The sequence below is a fragment of the Bombus terrestris genome, chromosome 10, assembly GCF_910591885.1.
Source record: "Bombus terrestris chromosome 10, iyBomTerr1.2, whole genome shotgun sequence".
Classification (NCBI taxonomy): domain Eukaryota; kingdom Metazoa; phylum Arthropoda; class Insecta; order Hymenoptera; family Apidae; genus Bombus; species Bombus terrestris.
In genome coordinates this window covers 638,257-658,410 of record NC_063278.1, presented here as the reverse complement: position 1 = coordinate 658,410, position 20,154 = coordinate 638,257, and the positions used below count along the sequence as shown (strand labels likewise).

General features: G+C 34.1%; 4 protein-coding genes and 1 long non-coding RNA gene across 7 annotated transcripts in view; 2 read left to right on the top strand and 3 right to left on the bottom strand.

Annotated features, from left to right (window-relative positions):
* Nucleotides 1–674: 674 nt before the first annotated feature.
* On the bottom strand, nucleotides 675–8,733 carry LOC100650410 (putative ATP-dependent RNA helicase Pl10). Its single transcript, XM_003398017.4, has 8 exons — nucleotides 8,276–8,733; nucleotides 6,385–6,466; nucleotides 4,611–5,155; nucleotides 4,039–4,505; nucleotides 3,658–3,962; nucleotides 3,276–3,575; nucleotides 2,908–3,171; nucleotides 675–2,843 (listed from the first exon to the last, which is right to left on the bottom strand). Exons 1-8 carry the CDS (start codon nucleotides 8,318–8,320, stop codon nucleotides 2,749–2,751), a joined length of 2,103 nt encoding a protein of 700 aa, XP_003398065.1. The 5' UTR covers nucleotides 8,321–8,733; the 3' UTR covers nucleotides 675–2,748.
* Nucleotides 7,953–8,392, top strand: LOC125385884. The gene is made up of 2 exons (XR_007225615.1): nucleotides 7,953–8,105; nucleotides 8,166–8,392. It is a non-coding gene; the product is annotated as an uncharacterized LOC125385884 (long non-coding RNA).
* Nucleotides 8,734–8,992: 259 nt separating the features above from the next.
* On the bottom strand, nucleotides 8,993–10,788 carry LOC100650532 (60S ribosomal protein L8). The gene is made up of 5 exons (XM_003398018.4): nucleotides 10,708–10,788; nucleotides 10,278–10,425; nucleotides 9,869–10,010; nucleotides 9,436–9,749; nucleotides 8,993–9,226 (listed from the first exon to the last, which is right to left on the bottom strand). Exons 2-5 carry the CDS (start codon nucleotides 10,413–10,415, stop codon nucleotides 9,047–9,049), a joined length of 774 nt encoding a protein of 257 aa, XP_003398066.1. The 5' UTR covers nucleotides 10,416–10,425; nucleotides 10,708–10,788; the 3' UTR covers nucleotides 8,993–9,046.
* Nucleotides 10,789–11,840: 1,052 nt separating this feature from the next.
* Nucleotides 11,841–15,553, bottom strand: LOC100650776 (proline-, glutamic acid- and leucine-rich protein 1). Its single transcript, XM_003398020.4, has 8 exons — nucleotides 15,265–15,553; nucleotides 14,773–15,171; nucleotides 14,348–14,694; nucleotides 14,090–14,269; nucleotides 13,754–14,018; nucleotides 13,460–13,660; nucleotides 13,096–13,388; nucleotides 11,841–12,993 (listed from the first exon to the last, which is right to left on the bottom strand). The coding sequence occupies exons 1-8, from the start codon at nucleotides 15,376–15,378 to the stop codon at nucleotides 12,417–12,419; spliced, it is 2,376 nt and encodes a 791-aa protein (XP_003398068.2). The 5' UTR covers nucleotides 15,379–15,553; the 3' UTR covers nucleotides 11,841–12,416.
* Nucleotides 15,554–17,552: 1,999 nt separating this feature from the next.
* Nucleotides 17,553–20,154, top strand: part of LOC100650891 — a 62,693-nt gene continuing 60,091 nt past the window's right edge. For 2 of the 3 annotated variants that reach the window (XM_048409782.1, XM_012313032.3), the window contains exon 1: nucleotides 17,553–17,958. The gene's annotated coding sequence lies outside the window, so the exon portion shown is untranslated. Of the gene's footprint in view, nucleotides 17,967–20,154 lie in introns of all 3 variants that reach the window. The other variant, XM_012313033.3, reaches the window with a different exon arrangement.

Sequence of the window (20,154 nt, the reverse complement as noted above, 5' to 3'; positions counted from 1 at the left end):
AGTAGTAGTAGTAGTAGTAGTAGTAGTAATAGTAGTAGTAATAATAATAATAATAATAATAATAATAATAATAATAATAATAATAATAATAATAATGATAATGATAATAATAATAATAATAATGATAATAATAATAATATTAATAATAATAATAATAATAATAATAATAATAATAATAATAATAGTAATAATAAAAATAATACGAACAATAGCGATAGTGGTACTAGTGATAGTGATAATGGTACGGCATGATCTACTATCTCTTAAATAGACTAAGGTCTAACTGAACAATTGTGCCGTAAAATTGTACACTATATTAACAGAAAAGTGACCGATCACTTTTCGTTGTGAATTCTTCTTGTAATGTTCTTGGCAGGGCCTCCGAGTTGATAAACGGACTCGACGATAAATCAATCATATTAGAATTTGAAACCACACGCATCAATCATGGTCGGAAGCCAACAATATTATTCGTATAACACTATTTGAAAGTTCTAGTTGAAATAATTATTCCCCGTCAAAGAGGCATTCACACCTTGGTCCACTGTCACACGGCATACGATTCACGCACGCGATTGCACTATAAATCTATTAATATAACAGGTATAAGTATGACATGTCTAAAAATCCTGTCAGTTGTCACACAAATTGAATTTGTACTTTTTCTCACATAGATTAGGTAAGAATCCGACATGTTTGCACAAAAGATATCGACATTCTACAAAGCCCTACCAACATCATCAATCAGTAATGACGCGTTCCACCGTTATTATCTATTATTAATGCGCGTTTATTTTAAGTAGAAACAATGCCCCAAAAACGTGTTTTTAGGACTGTAAGAGGCTAGCGTTCAGCCCTCCCCGATCGGACAACAGCCACGTTGTTCTTGATGTTCTATTCACTTTTAACGACTTAATATTTCCATCCTCTGCTCAAACAACTGAGCTCATGCCTTCCAGACATTCAATGCCGATTAATTAATACATTTAATATTTGTATTTCGTTAAATTGTTCATTTATCAATTCGCATGGAAATTGAATGTCACAAGATCGTTCGGTATCACAGTCGTTTTTCAATTATTTTAATGTTTATGTATTTACGAATATTACTTAGTATGTATATATATATATATATATATATAGCGTACTGATAAATACAGTTATAAAATATGAGTGCGCCTTTATGCATCCTTATTTTCAAAGGGCCTGCTTTTTGTATATTTTTCTTCCTTTTTTACCCCCTTTTGTCTTGTAAGGTTGAGCCAACAAACAACGTAATGTATATTTGCTCTTTGTTCTTATCTCTTTTGAAGTTCCCTTCTGTAACTGCAACCGTATATTTTTACCCGTTTTTTCTTTTTTGTGTTCTTTTTTTTTCTTTCTTTTTTCTCTTTTTTCTTTTTTTTTTTTTTTTTTTGTAAGCTTTCTCGTTCTAGAGCACTCGCATTCAGTATTGCGATCTAAGATTTTGACCACCGCACCAATTTTACAGGACAACGTCTTTGTTACGTTTAGAAATTTTAATTAGAGTACGTTAAAATTCAGGTACAAATATACCTGACGTTTGCTGAAAATGTTCAGCCTACTCTAAATACAATGACCCAACTTTTAAATAAAATAACTCTTTGAATTAAAAGAGTTACAGAAGCAAGAAGTTTACAGCATCAGACTTTTAAACTTACTTATATATTAACAGGACGTGACAGAAATATAAACGAGATTTCTAAAAGTACCTTAAGACGTAGCCTGTGTGTCCCTTTCATAACATCAAAGCTCTCGACTACTGAACACTTAACGCGATTTAGTCGATTAAACCATGATATCGCCGGCGCAACGTCGTCTGTGTCTGGGGACGGCAAAACAACAAAGTACCATTCGTCGCTGGACTATAGTAAATTTAAAACAGGAATCGTGACGAAATCTATGGCGATGGCGATATGGCGTATCGTAGGCGCCTAGTCAAATATAGGTGCGTTAAAAACGAAGTAAGGAGGAAAATGGCGCCACTGGTATTAAATTAAATTACACAAGGTACTGGCCATTCAGGCGAGAATAATAAAGCACTTGTGCATTTAAAGCTCTATGATTACACGAATCTAGACGCCACACGATTCTCGAAGATACGCCCACCACGTCCTTCAAAAATTTTAATAATGAAGCCACAATGAGCCCCATAGTCTCGACAGGAGTTCTAAAAAATTTCACTAAGTTTCTTCACCTACTACGCGTCACATCGTTATACCGTAGCTAGGCATTAACGACTGTTCGATTTGATTCATTAATTCAATATACTATTTGTGTTGTTCAACACGCACGGCAACGAAACTTTGCATGGATCCTACATTTCTCTCCAATAGCTGACAAATCCTGATAACTCTTTCCCTACAAAATGAATTCATCATCTTTGGTATCGTACGATGAATTCCTTTCACAGTTCTTAATGCTGAAGATTGCATTCTGGATTTGTCAATCGTGTTTCGTCGCACGCGAATAAAAGTATTTATGGAATTGAATAAACACAATTATTTTTTTTCCTTTTAGTTTGAAAATTGTAGTGCACAGGCAGTCAGCGAATGTGATTTGTTTATACGTGATACTGTCTTTTCTTGTATATACGTATACGCGCGCAAATACGTGCGTGTTGTACCCGATGTGTATGTCGTACGTGTCTTTCTTACATATATTTGAATTTACGTGTACAGATAGTAATAATGGTAAAAGTGAAAATAGAAATGGCGATAATGATTTTTACTTGTCCCACCAATCAGGATCATTACCGCTGACATTGTTAGCAGAACTATTATACGGGCTGTTATAGTTACCTCCGTAATTGCCGTAACTTCCTATAAGAGAAAGAATGATTTATACGAAGTTTTCATTAAATTACAATAATGAACATTTACGAACCTCCGTAACTGCCAGGCCTATTGGAGGAACCGTTATTACGGGCAGATCCGGAACTTGGTGTTTGACGATAATCTCTAGCACCAAACCCGCCGCTAAATCGGCTTTTAGTACTCCCAGGCCGACGAGATCCACCTCCAGAATATCTTGCTTCAGAGAACATATCGTCTAACCAAGGTGGGAGTTCCTGATTAGCTTCGATTAGGAGAGACACCAAATCGCGCACCAAGTTAATATTCTTGCTGTTGAAGAATGACGTTGCTAAACCTGTCGCGCAAATTACATTTGTACTATCATCAAACATCGGACAACAAAGGGTAGTAAATGCGTGTAATAATAAATATATCATAAAGTAAAAAAAAAAGGCTAACCTAAATTTCCCATACGACCAGTACGGCCAATTCGATGAACGTATTCTTCAACATCTCCCGGTAAATCGAAGTTGATTACGTGCTTCACATGTGGAATATCAAGCCCACGGGCAGCAACAGCGGTAGCGACAAGTATTGGTGCTTTACCAGCTCGGAAGCGACGCAAAGCCTCTTCCCGTTCACGTTGTGTTCGATCACCATGAATGCTAGTCACCGGATATCCCATTTGATGTAAATATTCTTCCAACATATCTGCACCTTTCTTTGTTTCCACAAATACTAGAGTCAATGACTCAGCAGCTAAAATAAAAAGATAATTGTTAAAGTTATACATGTAAAACATACACGTATTACACGATGTTTCGCAATTTCAATTACGTACAAGAATCTGAGTAGTTGCCAGCTTGAAGAAGGTCAAGCAAATAAGAACGCTTATCATGTTCTTCCACCCATACGATTTTCTGAGTAATATTTTCAGATGTAGAACCAACACGGCCTACAGCTAAAAAGATATAGTTACTGAGGAAGTCTCTTGCTAACATTTGAATTTCTTTCGGAAACGTAGCTGAAAACATAAGTGTTTGCCTTTCCCCAGTAGGAGGCATTGTGTCCTCCTGAACTATACGTCTTATTTGTGGCTCGAAACCCATATCCAACATACGATCTGCTTCGTCCAATACTAAATATCTGAAAAGAAAGATTAAACATTAGACACTATAAATTGGACGTTCGAGATTAATAATAACACAAGTTTTATACATACCGGCAATTATGCAACCCAATTTTACCTCGTCCTAACATATCTACAAGGCGACCAGGTGTTGCAACAAGAAGATGACAACCACGATCTAATTCTCGCATTTGATCTACAATGTTCGAACCACCATAAACAACAGCAGGACGCATACGTGATCTATATGCGAATTTCCGCGCCTCGTCATATATTTGCGTGGCAAGCTCTCTTGTAGGTGCTAGTACTAGACCAAGAGGGAAATGTTTACGCTTTCCAGAAGTATTGGCCGGAGGTGCACGTGGCCCGCTTTCATAAATCTGATTTAATATTGGCACTAAAAAGGCCGCTGTTTTACCAGACCCCGTTTGGGCACAGGCCATAACATCACGGCGCCCGATAATAATCGGTATCGCATATTTCTGTACTGGCGTGGGTTTATCATAACCAGCCAAAGTAATGCTATTCTTTATTATCTCCGTCAGCTTAACTTCGTCAAACTATAAGAAGAAGTAAGTTTATAAGATGCGTAAAAGTTGATACGACTCATTTCTAGTTATAAACTATATGTGTGCAATTCAATTGTATGCAATTTTAAAACTTACAGATGTGATGTGTGGAGGTATGTTATCCCCGGTAGCCTCAACTGGGATATCCTCATATTTACTAAAGTTAATGCCAGTATTGCCAGTACCAAATAACTCCACCTCCAATCGCTCATCTCTGGAAGTGGGAATTGTCCAGTCGATTTCAGAGTTTGTTCTACCTCCCTCTCTATCGTCCTTCCATCTACCACCCATTCTGTGATCGTTTCTGCTGTCTTGCCAGCGATCGTTTCTAGGTTGATCCTGCCAACGATCATTTCCAGAATTAATTTGGCGATCTCGCTCTCGGTCACGGTCAGAATTGCCATATCTATAATCTCTTCCATTTTCTTGATTGGCACTACGTCTGTTGCGCCCACCAAAATTCCCGAAATTTCCAAAATCGACATCACGAGGGCGTGTATCTCTGTAGGCTGAACCACCTCTTCCCCTATCACGATCTCTATCCCTTTCCCTTTCACGATCGCGATCTCTTCCTCTATCTCTATCGGAATATGGTCTTGAGTTGGAAGAAAAATGGTGATCACCGCCAGAAGGCGCGTTACCTGTGGACAAATTAATATTACAGTCCTTATCTTCTTCTTTTTATTATTATTATTATTATTATTATTATTATTATTATTATTACTTTTTTTCTTTTAGACGATATCGTTTAAATAATAAAACCTTTTATAAAATAGCACTATACCAAGAAGCTCTACTGACTCATATATCTTTTCAGTAGCAACATTTTTTAGATACTTATTCAATATTTGATATTATATTTGCGTGTTTACAATACAAATTCTATATACATACTCTACATAAATAAACTAATACAAGTAATGAAAGTATAACATAGTAAAAACATCAACAGAATCATTTCAAAATATGATGTTATATATATATATATATATATATATATATATATGTCGGGTTGACGTTAAGATTAGAGTTAGGGTTAAGGGAGTGAAACGAATCCCCCCCATTGGCATTAGATGTAATCATTATGCAATAGAGGAGATATTTACTAGTGCAAATATGATTATGATAGAATTTGACAAGTAATCGCGATAATTAGATACTCGAGAAACTAATGACAATGATCCTAGGCTCAATAATGAATCCGCGGTCAACGGGATGACGTTAATTGGTCAATTTCCATGTTGGTGGTTAGAGAAGGATGTTAGCCGTCCTTGGGGAAAGTTGCTAGTGGGAAGCGTCGTTCGTGGAAGGATAGATTTCTCTTATCTTCCCGTAGTTGGGACACAGGCTATTTGTCTGTTTGAAGGACTTTGTATAACTGAAATTTAATATTCGTAACGGGTCCTCGGTCAGCTAAACATATACTGTGAAGATGCGTTGACATCTGGCAATCATCTTACCCGAAGGACAAAGTCTGCGTGTGGCGAGCCACGGGACAGAAATCGTTGAAATGTTTACCGTCGTGCCCCGTCCCAAGTATTTCTTTTAAGGAGAGCTATAGAGTCACTTCATGCCTTTGTTAGACAAAACGTTCATCCCTTGACCGCGGCTACGTTCGGCGACTGGTTGTCGCCTCGAGCCCGAGCTCACTATCATAAATCTCAAATAAATACAGTCAGATCGAATGACAACAATTTGTTAATAGGGCTATGGTGGAATCTAGATCACAGTACTAAGGGGTCTTCCCAAAGTTCCAAAAGATAGGTTCCGGTGTTCTTTCATCTCCGACATATATATATATATATATATATGCACATGCAAATTAAAAATAAAGCATAGATATAATGTAATAAGAATTTAGAAGACTCACTTCCAGATTTATTTCGCAAATGCGGTGCTACGTAGCGACCCCCACTCGGTTGGCGGGAGCCCTGCAAGTCCAGACCAGCTAACTAAAATATAAAGTACAATTATTTTTAAATCTTCTTTATTCATAATATACAACAGTAATGAGCGAACTCTGGATTTTTTGAAAATATGACACATAAGTACTTTACTATGAAATTATTTAAATGAAATTGTTTAAATTATGTTATATATGTATGCAAACACATGATTTGTTAAACCAAAATATATCAAGAAACACTTTATTAATAATACAAAACATATAACTGGAGCAAATTAAACAGAATATCAAATTTGATTAGTTATTTCAATTAATTTAAAATAAGTAAAGCAATTAAATGTAATTTAATTGAAAAAGCAAATATAAACTATAAATATATGTTATTTAATAAACATAAAATTATATTATATACAGATAAGCGATTGTTTAAAAATTAAAAATCCTATTTCTTTATCACTATGAAAGGTTTGGTTATCATCTTGCATTTCACTGACAATTTACATCACTGTTTTTAGTAGCCAAGAGACCGATACGAGAAATAAGTAAAATATCATGTTGACAAATTAAGTAAAATACAAAAAGTAGCAAATAGATCATGTTTAATATACATGAACATAAATAATTATAATGATATATATAATAAGACAAACTAATCTTTGATCTAATATACAAAATTGATAAAAGATATTTCATTGAGGTCAACAAATGTTATTTGTCACATGTCACACAATAAAAACTATAATGACAACAAATAAAAGAATCCCTATCTTCATAAAATAAATGTATAGTGAAAAGAAATTTTAAAATGATGTAGCACTTTTTAACGAAATCAATTTACTTATGAAAATAATACATGGATGAAAGTAAATATGAGATAACTAATAAAATTAATTGTTTGATTGACACGTCAACAACAGATTTAGGTTGTATATTACCTTCTACTTTTAATAACAACCGCAAACAATTATTAAATATTCTGTCAATTTCCAGACCTCAATCTATGTATACATTTATACAAGGAATCAAAAACAAAATTAAACAGTATCCGATTGATGAAGATAGAAACAAAAAAAAAGAAAAGAAAAAAAACAGACCTAACTATCGATACGATATAACCATGGGAAAGATATATCTTAAATTTAAATATTAGGAAACAAACAGAACATATACCTATTTGATATTTATACGCTGTCATAAATGTTACTACATATGTATATATGATAATATATAGAAATTATTTTATAGGGTATATGCTGAAATTTGTCACTAAAATGTATGTATCTTCTTATTCTTATTAATAGAATATCAAACGTATTGCTTGTTTTTATTAGATAATGAATTATTTACTGTTAAATAAGCAATTATTAGTTTAAAACTCATATCACATCTATGACAAATTTAAACAGTGTGGATGTTGTTCTCTATTCCTTAAGCAAATGAAGCTTTTACATCCGGTGTACCCTCAATTTTATACGGAATTATGTATTATATGTAATTCATCTAATCATAAGAATTTGAACATGATAAAAGAGCAATGTTAGAATGCGTCACGGCACGAGGTTCGCTGTTCCCGGAATTGGTTGCCGCCATTACAAAGCTGTACGTCACAAACCAACCCGACGATGATCCAAGTCTACAAACTTTTTAACGTAGGAAAGATGTAAAAATGATTGATTCACAGAAATGTAGGTTATAAAATAATACTTACGGACAGTCACGCATAATTATATGAAGAAAATCTTTAGGACGGTACAAGACAACAAAAGATTCGAGTAGAAAGGATAAAGAAAGAAATGGTAGATTGAAACGAGGCTTGGCCTGTCAAAAATATAACAAAACCGCTAATTTTCTTTACCTGCTGCTCTAGACCTGATCCATTCTGGTTGGCTGCATTACTCATATTACTCCGCCTCGGTGCGTATTTTTCGTGGCTCTGCCGCAGAAGCTCTTTAGCTATTTCTCACCTAGACAATCACTAAGCAAAAAATTTCAATTGTTCGTTCCGTTTTTCTTTCCTTTCGTTTCTTGATGAGCTAAAAACGAAACTTGTCGACTAAGTCAAGTATTTAGAGTTACAGTTTCTGCCTGTCGATATTTCGATACAAAGAAAATTCGAATACTGGCTACGATGAAAGGCCTCTGGCCACACTTGACGTCGACGCAACAAAAATGGCCGAGCGCCGAAATATCGCTAGCAAAATGGCTGACGACTAATATCCGCCGGATATCGACGCAACTAAAAGAGCAGACTTTGCTGGACAATTTTCTGTTTGTTTACCATTCCCACTACTCTAGCGTATTAAAGTTTGGAACAAAATTTACAGCTTATACATGATGTTAGAATGGAATCCACGAACACATTGTATTACTTATCTAATTTATTATCGGTTGGTACCCGTGTTCGACATATTGACTACGTCCAAATTTCATATCAAATTGCTGCGCTAAATTCAGGTCCCATTATTAAATATACTAGAAAAATAAAACTATAGGATCACTATTCAATACTTTTGTAAAATAATTCTTTCAATGACATGAATCGAACGGCAACGGAAATAATATTATGACAGAATAATTTTTTTAAACATTTTATTGTATAGGTCTCAGGGTTTAATCAATCTTTAACCTAATCGTCTTTCTTAGTGTCGGTCTTTCCACCACGAATTCTTCCTGTACGACGAGCGGCAATAAGACCGATCTTACGACCAGCGCTAGTTCCACGTTTAACTGTGGATGCTTTACCAATATGTTGATGGTTACCACCACCATGAGGATGCTCAACTGGGTTCATAGCAACACCACGAACCTGTAAATAGGGAAAAATATTACAGACCCAATACCGTGATGCCACACCATATTATAGAGATTAAGCTGTAGGCTTGCTCAGTTTAAAGATCTTCCACAACAAATTGTTCAGGTTTCAAATGTCTAAAGACCATCATCGACAAACATTTTTCTAATAAAACGTAAAAATCTGCACATATTGTATTTAGTAATGTAAAAGATAAACTGTACCTTAGGCCAGCAATTTCTCTTTGCCTTGTATTTATGATATGCTCGACCAGCTTTAAGAATTGGTTTATCAATACGTCCACCACCAGCAACAATACCAACCATTGCTCTATTGTTGGATGGTATAACCTTTTTAGCGCCAGATGGTAATTTCACTCTGGTTTTCTTTGTATCGGGATTATGAGCTATGACTGTAGCATAATTTCCCGAGGCCCTCGCCAATCGACCCCTGTCGCCAGTTTTTTCCTCCAAATTACAAATAATGGTACCTTCAGGCATTTGACCAACAGGCATCACATTTCCAATTTGGAGATTTGCTGCAACATAAAATATTCCATATTATTGATTTATACCAATACTTTTTCCATATTTCTTCCTTTCATAAATAATTCAATGCATCCTAAATAATATATCCTGGCTAAAGTTCTTCGTTTACCTTTTCTCCCACAATACAAAAATTGTCCAGTATACATTCCTTCGGGAGCAATAAATAACTCTTTACGGGTTTTGAACTTGTACGGATCTCTGAAATGAACAACGGCTAATGGTGCTCCACGACCAGGGTCATGAATGATATCCTGCAAATGTAATCATTTTTAACAGAAGATCGTAATAAATTTTTAAAATATAACTTTTATAAAAGCGCATAATAGCGTCAGAAAGAGCCTCTAGTAGTTATTCATCAGATGTCTATTCAGAAGTAGACAAACTAGAATTCATCATGAACGTGAATATAACTTCCAAAAAATGAAAATACAGTAAGAATCTACAGTAAAAAGGAAAAATGAAAAAAGGAAAAAACAAAGTTAACTAAAAATATTATAAAATAAAAAAATTGAACGAACCTTCACAACACCTTTGATGTAACCATGCCTCTCGGAGAAATCCAAGGAGCGAAGTTTTGGTGCTCCCTTTCTCCTTTTTGTATGGGATCTGAAAACAGATCCAGCTCCTTTACGCTGAGCACGAATCACTCGACCCATGATTCAAATCCTGTACACAAAATTACATAAAACGTTAAATTATTTTGCTCTTTCAATGCTAGAAACAGTGAAAAACGTGACACTATGTGTTATTCTCGTAGCGTAACAACATAACCTCCATAACCGATACAATCAACATTTAACTTAATTTTCTTCCCCAAAAGTAAAATATTTACAGAAACGTCTACAAAACTAACAAATGTATTCTAATAACAATTGTTCTATAGCAGATGCATTTTATTTTTATAAATTTAAGAGGATTTTAAATGTAATATAATCACGAGTCACATACCGACTGGACCGATATCGAACAGAGAAAGACACAACCGGAAATCACGTCAACGTGTAAAGTTTAAATTGGTTGCACTGCCTGCCCCGCTGAAATGTTTGATTTTAAAAACTGAAATGTATCTTTGACGAAACGATACTTGGTATAGATTTTATTATAAAAATAATAATTTAATAATTGTTAATTTTATAGTATTGAGCATTTATATACTACTGCTCTGTGCGTGTGTGCGCGCGTGTATGTGTGTGTATAGAGACTCACACTTGTGTTACTTATCAATAACAAGAATACTTAGAGAAACGGATGTTCTGACTATTGTAATGCAAGCATACAAAATGTGTCGACACGTTTGCATAATATTCTCAAGTTTAGTTTTAATTCGTATGCGTGCTTTGATTTTATCAAAATGATTTAAATGAAAAAAGTAATTGTATACTCATTCACTGCCTTTTTTTGCTTCTCGCAGTTCATGTTTTAGGTCATATCGAAATATTTTCTTTATCAACAAAATTTTACGAAATATGATCTTTCGTAAAACTTAAATTATTCCAACCAAATTATACCAATTTAATTTAAAAGCTGACGCATATTAATGATATATATTTCAACAATAAAACTTTATCACTATAAAATATATGTATGTGGACATCAATTTATCAACTCATACACCCTGTAATAAGGATTGCAGGACTTAACTTAATAAACATGATAGTGTTATCACTAAAAGTTTATTTAAATTACACTCTTTTACTAAACGAAACATGCTCATTAAATAAGGAAGTAAAAAAGATCATTATTCCGTTTAGAGACTGATTCCTCTGCACTTGAAAGGTGAAATTAATGCCACGAAATAGGAACCACCGTGTTTCCAACTTAATATTAATTAACGACAAGAGAATTACAAGATGCGAAGATTGTAATGTAAGATTTTTGAACATATTAATAGTTATGTTCCGAAATTCTAACGATGGATGTCCGGCATTAATATTTTCGTACATGGGGGCGGTTTTACTAGAGATTCCGTTCGTCAGTATGAGATAAAGGATATAATTGAAAGAAAAATAATACAAGTTGTGTCGATTTAATATAGATTGGGTTCATTCGATAATCAAACTACAAATAAGTACCTACATTAATGTAATTATTATAATATTTATTTTCATTGTATGACAGTAAGACAGAAAAAGTACTTTTCATACATTATGTTACAGATTTATGTTAGGATTTTTAAGTTGCTGGACGAGGGAATTACTGGGTAAAATAATGGCATATTCGACATTATGCTAGTGATTAAATAAGTGGAAGATTATATAGAATATTTTGATGAACATCAAAGAAAGAGTTATAGCATTTGGTCATGGTACAGGAGTTAGCGATGCCTTTACGTTCGTATTATCGAAATTATCGAGAAGTAAGTGATTGTATATACAATTATAAAATTCTCATAATGATGCTCTATGATTAAAAAATCTCTATAACGAATTTTAAAGAACGAAACAAAAATCGTAAAAATCAGTGATTTAATAGAAAATACAAAATATGAGAAATTAAAAACTATATTTCGAAAGAAATTTCAGCAGCCAAATATATAATTCACAAGTACAATTCTATGTAAAAGATTAAAATATTATAGCTATATGTACGTAATGCACGGAAAGCATAAAATAACAATAGATTTATCGCGGACATTAAGATGTTCAAAATGGATGTGATTAACTGTCATTCTTTGGTACATCCTGGAACAATTGCAATATTTCTTCTTCCTCTTCTCCTTGCGCAAAATGCTCTTTATTTACTTCAGATATTCCAGAAATATTTTCGGAGCTACGCTTAATATCTCCTGTTGTATTCGTATTTTCAATACAAATACCGTCAGTTTGTTTAATAACGTTCAATGATGACATTGATTTCGGTATTTCTGTATCACTAGTCACGACTGTCATTGAAGCAGTTTCATTTACCGATTCGTCAGAAATTTGTGCAGCTTGTTCATTTTCTACAATATCTTTATTCTGTATCGTGACTGTTATTTGTTCTTTTATCGTGTTATCTTGTTCTTTTACAATATCTTTGTTTGTTTGTGTAATATGCAGTTTATCCTCAGTAGGATTTTCTGTCCCAGGTTCAACAATTTCGTTATGATGTGAATTTGTAACTTTTAATTTTTTATTTGGCGATGATTCTACACGTTCGTCTGCAATAATTTCAATAAAAGGTGAAAGTACGTTTTCCATTGTGCTATGTCCTTGTACAATTTGTTCATCAGTAACAAATTCCTTTTGCACTGTCCTGAAAAATATATATAATTTCGATTTAAAATCTAAATTATAGAAAACTATCCGCTATTGACATTAATATTCTTAAGCAAATATATGAACTCTTAAAACTTACTCTACTTGAGTCAGTTGAATAGGTGGAGCATGAGGATGCGTGATTTTTTCAAGTTCGGCCAATGCCACTTTAGCTTCTTGAATAATATGTAAATTATTATCATTCAAAGCCATTTCAAATATCTCTAGAGAGTATTGCGTAGGTAAAGGCGTTAAGGAATGTGGATTCATTTGCAGAGCTCTCAATACTCTAAATAGTAATAAACGACAGTGAGTATGTTCTTTATAAAATTTTTGTTCAGTTGTACTCAAATAACAGTCATACAGCAAAGGTATTACAATATTTTGTACAGTCTAAAAAAAAAGAAACAATTATTACATCCAGCATCAAGCTTTATAACAAAATATGAAAATAGAAGGCTTACCTTAAAAAATGTTTGTTTTAAAAGAGTTCCACTATTGAAAAATATATTTTGCAATACATCAAGAGCCATTTTACATACATCCGTATCTAGATAATGCTCTTTATTAGAAGCAATTCCATTACTCAAATGTATACCCTTCTCATATTGACTATCTCGGAGACGCTTCAACGCTCTTTTTGATAAATTCTGTGTTTTTTGAATCTGTGACACCAATTTATCCGTTAAACAAGTCAATTAAGTTTGTATTATATTGAAATACAATTAAATTTTTGTTAAATGCTATTATAAACTCACAGTCAATAAAACACGATGTTTTTCTGGTACAATATCTTTTAATATAGAAGAAAGATATTCATCCGCAACTGTCTCTATACCAGATAATGAATTAGTATTCATTAACCAAGAGTTCAGACATTTATAAACAGATATCCTTACATTTCTAAATGGTTTGTTTCTACTAATCGTTATTTGGTTTTCTAAAGCATTCTCTGTCCATTGCAATGTTTGAAGAAGCAGTTCCAATATCGTCGTACCATACGATATTAACTGTTCTTTAAATCTACATATTTGAAACTCATATAAATTTCATTTTAACAATAGTTTGCTATTTCAAACTTATAATATTCTTACCCATTTATTAGTGAATCCAAAACATCGAATAAAGCAATATGTAGTTTTGGTAAAATAAGATATAAAATCTGTTCTTTAACAGAATTTTGATTTTTTATGTTTGACGGTTGTATCGCTAATCCTCTACATACAACCTTCAAGATCTCATGTGGTAATACTAAATTTTTGTCATCAAATCCACTATAAAGTTTAGACTATTTAAACAATCTCCTTTTAATATATTACATACAAACTGACATTTGTAAATTATTCTCTTACCATAACATAAATGATAAATAAGAACACAAATTCGAAAATCTTTGTTTCTGCGTAAAATAGAATTGAATGATATTCTCTTCGGATATATTAGGTAATTCTAATTTATCCCATATGTTCACATTTTCTAATTCTGTCAAGTTTGAAAATAATTCATCCATTATTACATGCAAGCTATTGCAAATAAGTGCTTGGTTATATATCCATCCAGTATAATTTGGTTTCAAAGGTGGAGGTTTAAACGAACGCTCGGTTGCTTTTGCCAGAAGGGCATAGCATTTTGCACTGGCACAAACCAGATTTTCTTGCGTAGAATCCACTTGTAGTAGTATAACTTTTTTTATAGTCACCTGAGATATTAAAATATTTCATGCTAAATAAATATGTCTATACATCACTTGTCTGCGATAATAAAGAAGATCGACTACCTGAAAACGTTCACAAACTTCTGGATATCGATGTAACAATACAGCAATCAAATAATATACTGGACCACATTTCGTTTCTGTACTCAAGTTACTAATTACATTGATAAGCTGCTTTACATTTTGCATAGATACTTGTTTCTGTATCTCAGGAATATCTTTTGATCTGATAATCAGATGTCCAAGAACTTTACAAGAAATGGATAACTCTTGTGGCGTACTATGGATACTATCTAATACTTGGGTAGCTTTTGACATCCATAGTATGCAATATTTTAAAAGAATATCTTTCGAGCATTGTGGTAAGATCGTGTCCAAAATTAATAAACCTTTGCATCGAGATTGTGATTGATTTAAATAGGTATTTACGGTCGATACAATGACATTCTGTACTTTTTCAACCTAAAAATAGAAACGTACATTGCATATTATACATATATTTGGAAAAAGGGTGGTGTATCAAGTGTAAGGTTATGTTCAAAAACATAATTTTACCTCTTCTACATCGAATGGTATATCTCCGTTAAAACATACTAAGTGTTGCAAGAATTCTTCATACTCTTTTGATTCATGATCAAAAAAATTAATTAATTCCATTATTGTCGCCATTTTATTCCTATAACGATCCACGTGTTTTTGGCAAAATCGCAAGTGAGGTTAATTATAAGGGAATCTAGCTATGAAGTATGTATAATATTTTCTATGTACAATACAAGAATCAAACGAGTACACAATAACTATATTTAACCATAACTGCATTTTGCATTTCTGATATAATTCGACGTGATTGAAAAGAAATAAAAAATTTAATTTTTAAACATAAAGTAATTATTATATATATTTAAAAAATGTACATATTTGGTAAAAAAAAAAAAAAAAAAAAAAAAATACATATATATACAAAATAAATTGTGAAAAAACGTTTTTTATTATATTTTAATTATACCTTAAAATAAAAATTCATCTATTATTGTTACACACACACACACACACACACACACACACACACACACACACACACACACACACACACACACACACACACACACACACACACACACACACACACACACACACACACACACACACACACACACACACACACACACACACACACACACACACACACACACAAAATTTTTTGCTATATTCGTACAAGATGAAAATTAATTAAATCACAGAATTGAATCATCGATACTGATATTAAATATCATTATTAAGATCGTTCGCTTTATTACATCTTGATATCTTTTGTTTAAATCTTCATTTGTATCTTTGGAAATCTGCATAAGTCGCGCGCTTAGAAGCAGTTAGAGCGGAGTAAATGACGAGATTCTTTTACGCAATATGATTGGCCTCAATTGTAAAAGGAATTACATATTATGTAATTTTGCGGTGTACTCGGTGACGACGATTTGAATATTTCTTCTTCTCTCATGGATGTATACGATCACGCGAACCATTTTTCACGCTACTTTTTACATTAATCTCTCCGCTGCAATGAGAGGAATAACTTTAACGTAAAATACAGTTTTAAATATTTGTCACGTTTAAACGTATAAGATAATGATACAGATTGTTTTCTAATCGATTCAATTTGTTTGATAAACAATCATAAATATCAATTCTATAGCTATTAATTTCAGAATTCTTCCATTAATTAACGGATAAAATTAAAAGCCAGAAATAGAAGAGTATGTGAGATATACATGTATGTATGTACGTGTATGCATGTACGGTATATGTATTAATAAGCGTTTGAAGCTAATTTTTTAGTATACTTTTTATAATGTAGAACTATTAAAAATTTCCTTACTGTTGTATAGATGATCTAAAATGTAAAAATATTCTAAAAAAATAATCGGCTGTAGTTAGAGCAAAATAAAAATGATAAAAAGCGGATGAGCTATAGATGGAATATAGGCGAAAGATAATAGATATAGTTAACGTAAGAATAAATTTATTTTCCGTGTCAGTTGTTGAAATTAAAAAAATTGACTTTTAATAGGCATCAATCTGCTCCTTTTTTCAATTGTATTTAGCATTTCCTTTGTTTCTTCTGTTCGTTAGATTTCCAATGAACAGTCTGAAAATAGTATAAAATACGTCCCAGTGCATTTGGAGTGTACCTACGAGTATACCTAAGGGTGTATTCGGTTCCTTAAGAGTAGATTTCTTTTTATCTTGTTGTTTCCCTTTAAATTTTCTCTTTAAATTTCTCTTTAAATAATACGATTCACACCGTTACGAGACTATAAAGAAAACGATATTTATTAAAAACCGTAATAACAGAGAACAAATAGGAACAGAAAAGGGATAACTAATATGCGTAAAACAAAAAAAAAAAAAAAAAAAAAAAAGAAAGAAGAAGAAAAAAAGAAAAAAGAAAGCAAAGTAGCCGTGTAAACAATGAGGAACATAAAGTGGAGAGGCATTGAAACGTGGTAGCTGCTGGGTATTAGCGTGGAAGGTAAAAATCGAGTCACAGATATAGACGGTAATAAATAGAAAAAAAGATCCGAAAGGAAACAAGGATATTTCAATTACATTCACGTGCGTATAGAGAGGTTGCTACATAGGAAGAAAACTGTGTTGAGCCCTAACGCCTACCGGCCATCCTCCTGCCTCATCAGGACAGCGTCGAGTACGAGGCTTTCCCCCTCCTGTTGGTTTTGTCTTTCTCCCCTCTCCTTCGTCGGCATCCTACGTCCTTCCTCTCGCCTTTCGGACTCGCTCCTACCTCCTACCTAGCCCCTAGCACTCGTTCCCCGGATCAGTTCCCCTACCTACCGGTGTCCAGTTATGTTGTGGAGAACGTTGCTCGGGCAACAATTTGTTTGGACTTTTGTTTCGAGAGACATCCCGTAGAATCGTTCGTTCGATAAAGACGTTGCGGACTGTATCAGGTTATCGATCGTGCGTTCAGTGATCGTGAAAAAGTACATTCCGTCGGTTTTGTTCGATTTTTTAATAATCGTGCAGTCCATTTACATTCCAGACCCACGCGTGCTTCTCGATATACATTTGCGCAGGATCTGGTGTGCTTGGTGAACAGATTTAGGAGAAAGGTGAAAATATTTTTCAAAAAGGAACGTCGACGGCAGTTTCGATAGGATCTCTAGCTGGAATTTTCTACGATCGAATCAGGAATGCGGCGCGAATCGTTAGCGGAAAATGGACATTAAAGAGGTACATACGTAAGTATAGCGAATAGCGGATCAGAACCTATGTATGCACACAGCCATATTGAAAAGGATCGGTTTCCGAAGGTGATTTCGCGACAGTTAGGAAAGAAAGTTTCGGAGCGCGATTCGTTTTCTGCCGTTAGTGGCTTCTTTGCTTCCTTTACGGTCCGTGAGAGAGCGGACCCACCTTCTGACAGGTGGAATGCGGCAACCTAACATAGCCGTGGGGCCCGACAATCGCGATCGCAGCGACGCGAAGCGACTTGTTCAGGTATGTGCCTTTGCTTTGCCCGCGACTCTTGTCTTTTGCCTTTTCTTCGTTTTGCTTTACTTTGCTACTTTCCTTCCCATTCCTTTCCTTTCCTTTCCTTTATCGCGCTTCTTTCGATCTCCCCCCCCCCCCCCCGTCTTTTTCTTTTTCAAACGGAAACGCGATTCGCTGGGAAATATTAATTTTGGCAGATATATCGGTTCGTTTAAAAATGATGCGGTGAAGTTTAAGGAAAATTTAAAGGTAATATGTTTTCGTAGAATTATCATATTTTAGAATTGTACCACGTAAACAGAATATAGACCGTTTCTTCGGGTGATTTTCTGTCATTTAGCGAATAACCTTATGATCGTTAATTCGAAAAATTCGTTTCGAAGTTGCGAACCTGATGAGAATCTTTGGTCGTTAATGCGCGATAAAGGAAAGAAGCGCGTGAAGAAGTTAACTACTCTTATCCATGATACGGGAGTGAAAGTAAAAGATAGGATTATATTAGAAGTACTGGAAGTAATAAAAATAATAAAACGAAAGTAATAGCAAGTATATATTTAGCCGATGTTCGCTACTTGATTTAATTCTCTTTTCTAAAATTTTCTTATATCTCTATTAATTGTAAGAAAAAACGCGGCTTCTGTCGCACGAAACACCCTATATACGCTAATATACAGGCAGCTAACGCGTTATTTATTTATCTAATATTCGACCATTCTCGAGGTGATTATTAGAAACATGGCCTTAATGACACAACATCCGACTTGGTCGCTTTATGAGTTCTCGCGGTCACTGTACACAGCAATCGCTGATGCGCTAATATCTAAACATGGCATAACAGGCACCTGTTTCATCCGCGGAATGTACACGCAAAAAGTGTGAATTACGTTATCCACCAAGATTATTGCACAGTACGTAAGAAAATTGAAAAATCGATTTTCCAAGTGTTGCACGCATCTCGAGGCTCTTAGAAACGACTGCTCTTTAAATATTACGTTAAACTTCTTTTCGTTTCGTGCAATCATTTTTATGTACTCCCAAAGGCTCGATGTTGTAGCTTTGACTTTCACTCGGTGCACTACTTTCACCCAACCTCAAATGCGTAAGAAAATTTCGAAACGAAAAATCCTACTGATATTCTTGACGATATTACGCTCCGTTTCATTAATTAGGGCTACAGTGATTTCGAAGTTAATATTGGCTGGGTTAGAAAGTCGATGGCGAAATTTGAAATTTTAAAGGCGATATAGTATTTTCATTGACTTATCATTTTATACACCGATATACACACACCGATCCTTTCCATGACTTTTTGCGGAATTCATACGGAATCTTATATAGTACGTTTCGCTATATCAGTGTGCTGTTCCAAGCAAATTATTAAACTTCAATCGTTACGCGACAATTCGTTTGAATAAATAAAAGCTCTCTGGAACGCGATTTATTCGTAGTTGTATGGTGGTTATTTCAGCGCAGCTTTGGTGCTTCGGTATCCGCATAAAACATAAAACTATCTCTCATGTTTAATCGTTACTCACTGTGCGTGGAGGTAGCAGGTACTGACACGTTAGACTACCGATAGTCTCAGTGATGATAAGAGAGATCGATGCGCCCACAGACTATTACAAAGAAATTACAAAGAAATTCAATTGTTCGGAATCTGTTTTTGAATTACTTGTTCTTTTGGTGGAAATCGTTGCAACAAACGACGCGTGTCGTCGTGCTAACTGGGGATGGGAATTTTCAAGGACGGAGATGGAAAGTTGTATCGGTACATTTTTCGTTACTCTCAGAGGATCAGAGAGCATCTTCGGAATCGATCGATCGGCGAATTTAGTATGGATCATATACTTGGAACGAACTAGACGTTATCTTGTAAGCAGTCTTGTTAGGTCGTTTATACGTACAACGTATAAACGATACGATAAATCCTTTATC

Bases quoted from the DNA above. Each gene is read 5' to 3' on its own strand.
- LOC100650410 (XM_003398017.4), bottom strand. From the start codon at position 8,320: ATGAGTAATGCAGCCAACCAGAATGGATCAGGTCTAGAGCAGCAG. The intron at 5,156-6,384 runs GTGAGTCTTCTA...ATTTGTCCACAG, and splicing joins TTTGCGAAATAAATCTGGAA to GTAACGCGCCTTCTGGCGGT. The intron at 4,506-4,610 runs GTAAGTTTTAAA...TTCTTCTTATAG, and splicing joins TACCTCCACACATCACATCT to TTTGACGAAGTTAAGCTGAC.
- LOC100650532 (XM_003398018.4), bottom strand. From the start codon at position 10,415: ATGGGTCGAGTGATTCGTGCTCAGCGTAAAGGAGCTGGATCTGTTTTC. The intron at 10,011-10,277 runs GTTCGTTCAATT...TTACATTTGCAG, and splicing joins ACATCAAAGGTGTTGTGAAG to GATATCATTCATGACCCTGG. The intron at 9,227-9,435 runs GTACAGTTTATC...CCCTATTTACAG, and splicing joins AGAGAAATTGCTGGCCTAAG to GTTCGTGGTGTTGCTATGAA.
- LOC100650776 (XM_003398020.4), bottom strand. From the start codon at position 15,378: ATGGCGACAATAATGGAATTAATTAATTTTTTTGATCATGAATCAAAA. The intron at 14,019-14,089 runs GTAAGAATATTA...TCAAATATGTAG, and splicing joins TTGGATTCACTAATAAATGG to ATTTAAAGAACAGTTAATAT. The intron at 12,994-13,095 runs GTAAGTTTTAAG...TATATTTTTCAG, and splicing joins ATTCAACTGACTCAAGTAGA to GACAGTGCAAAAGGAATTTG.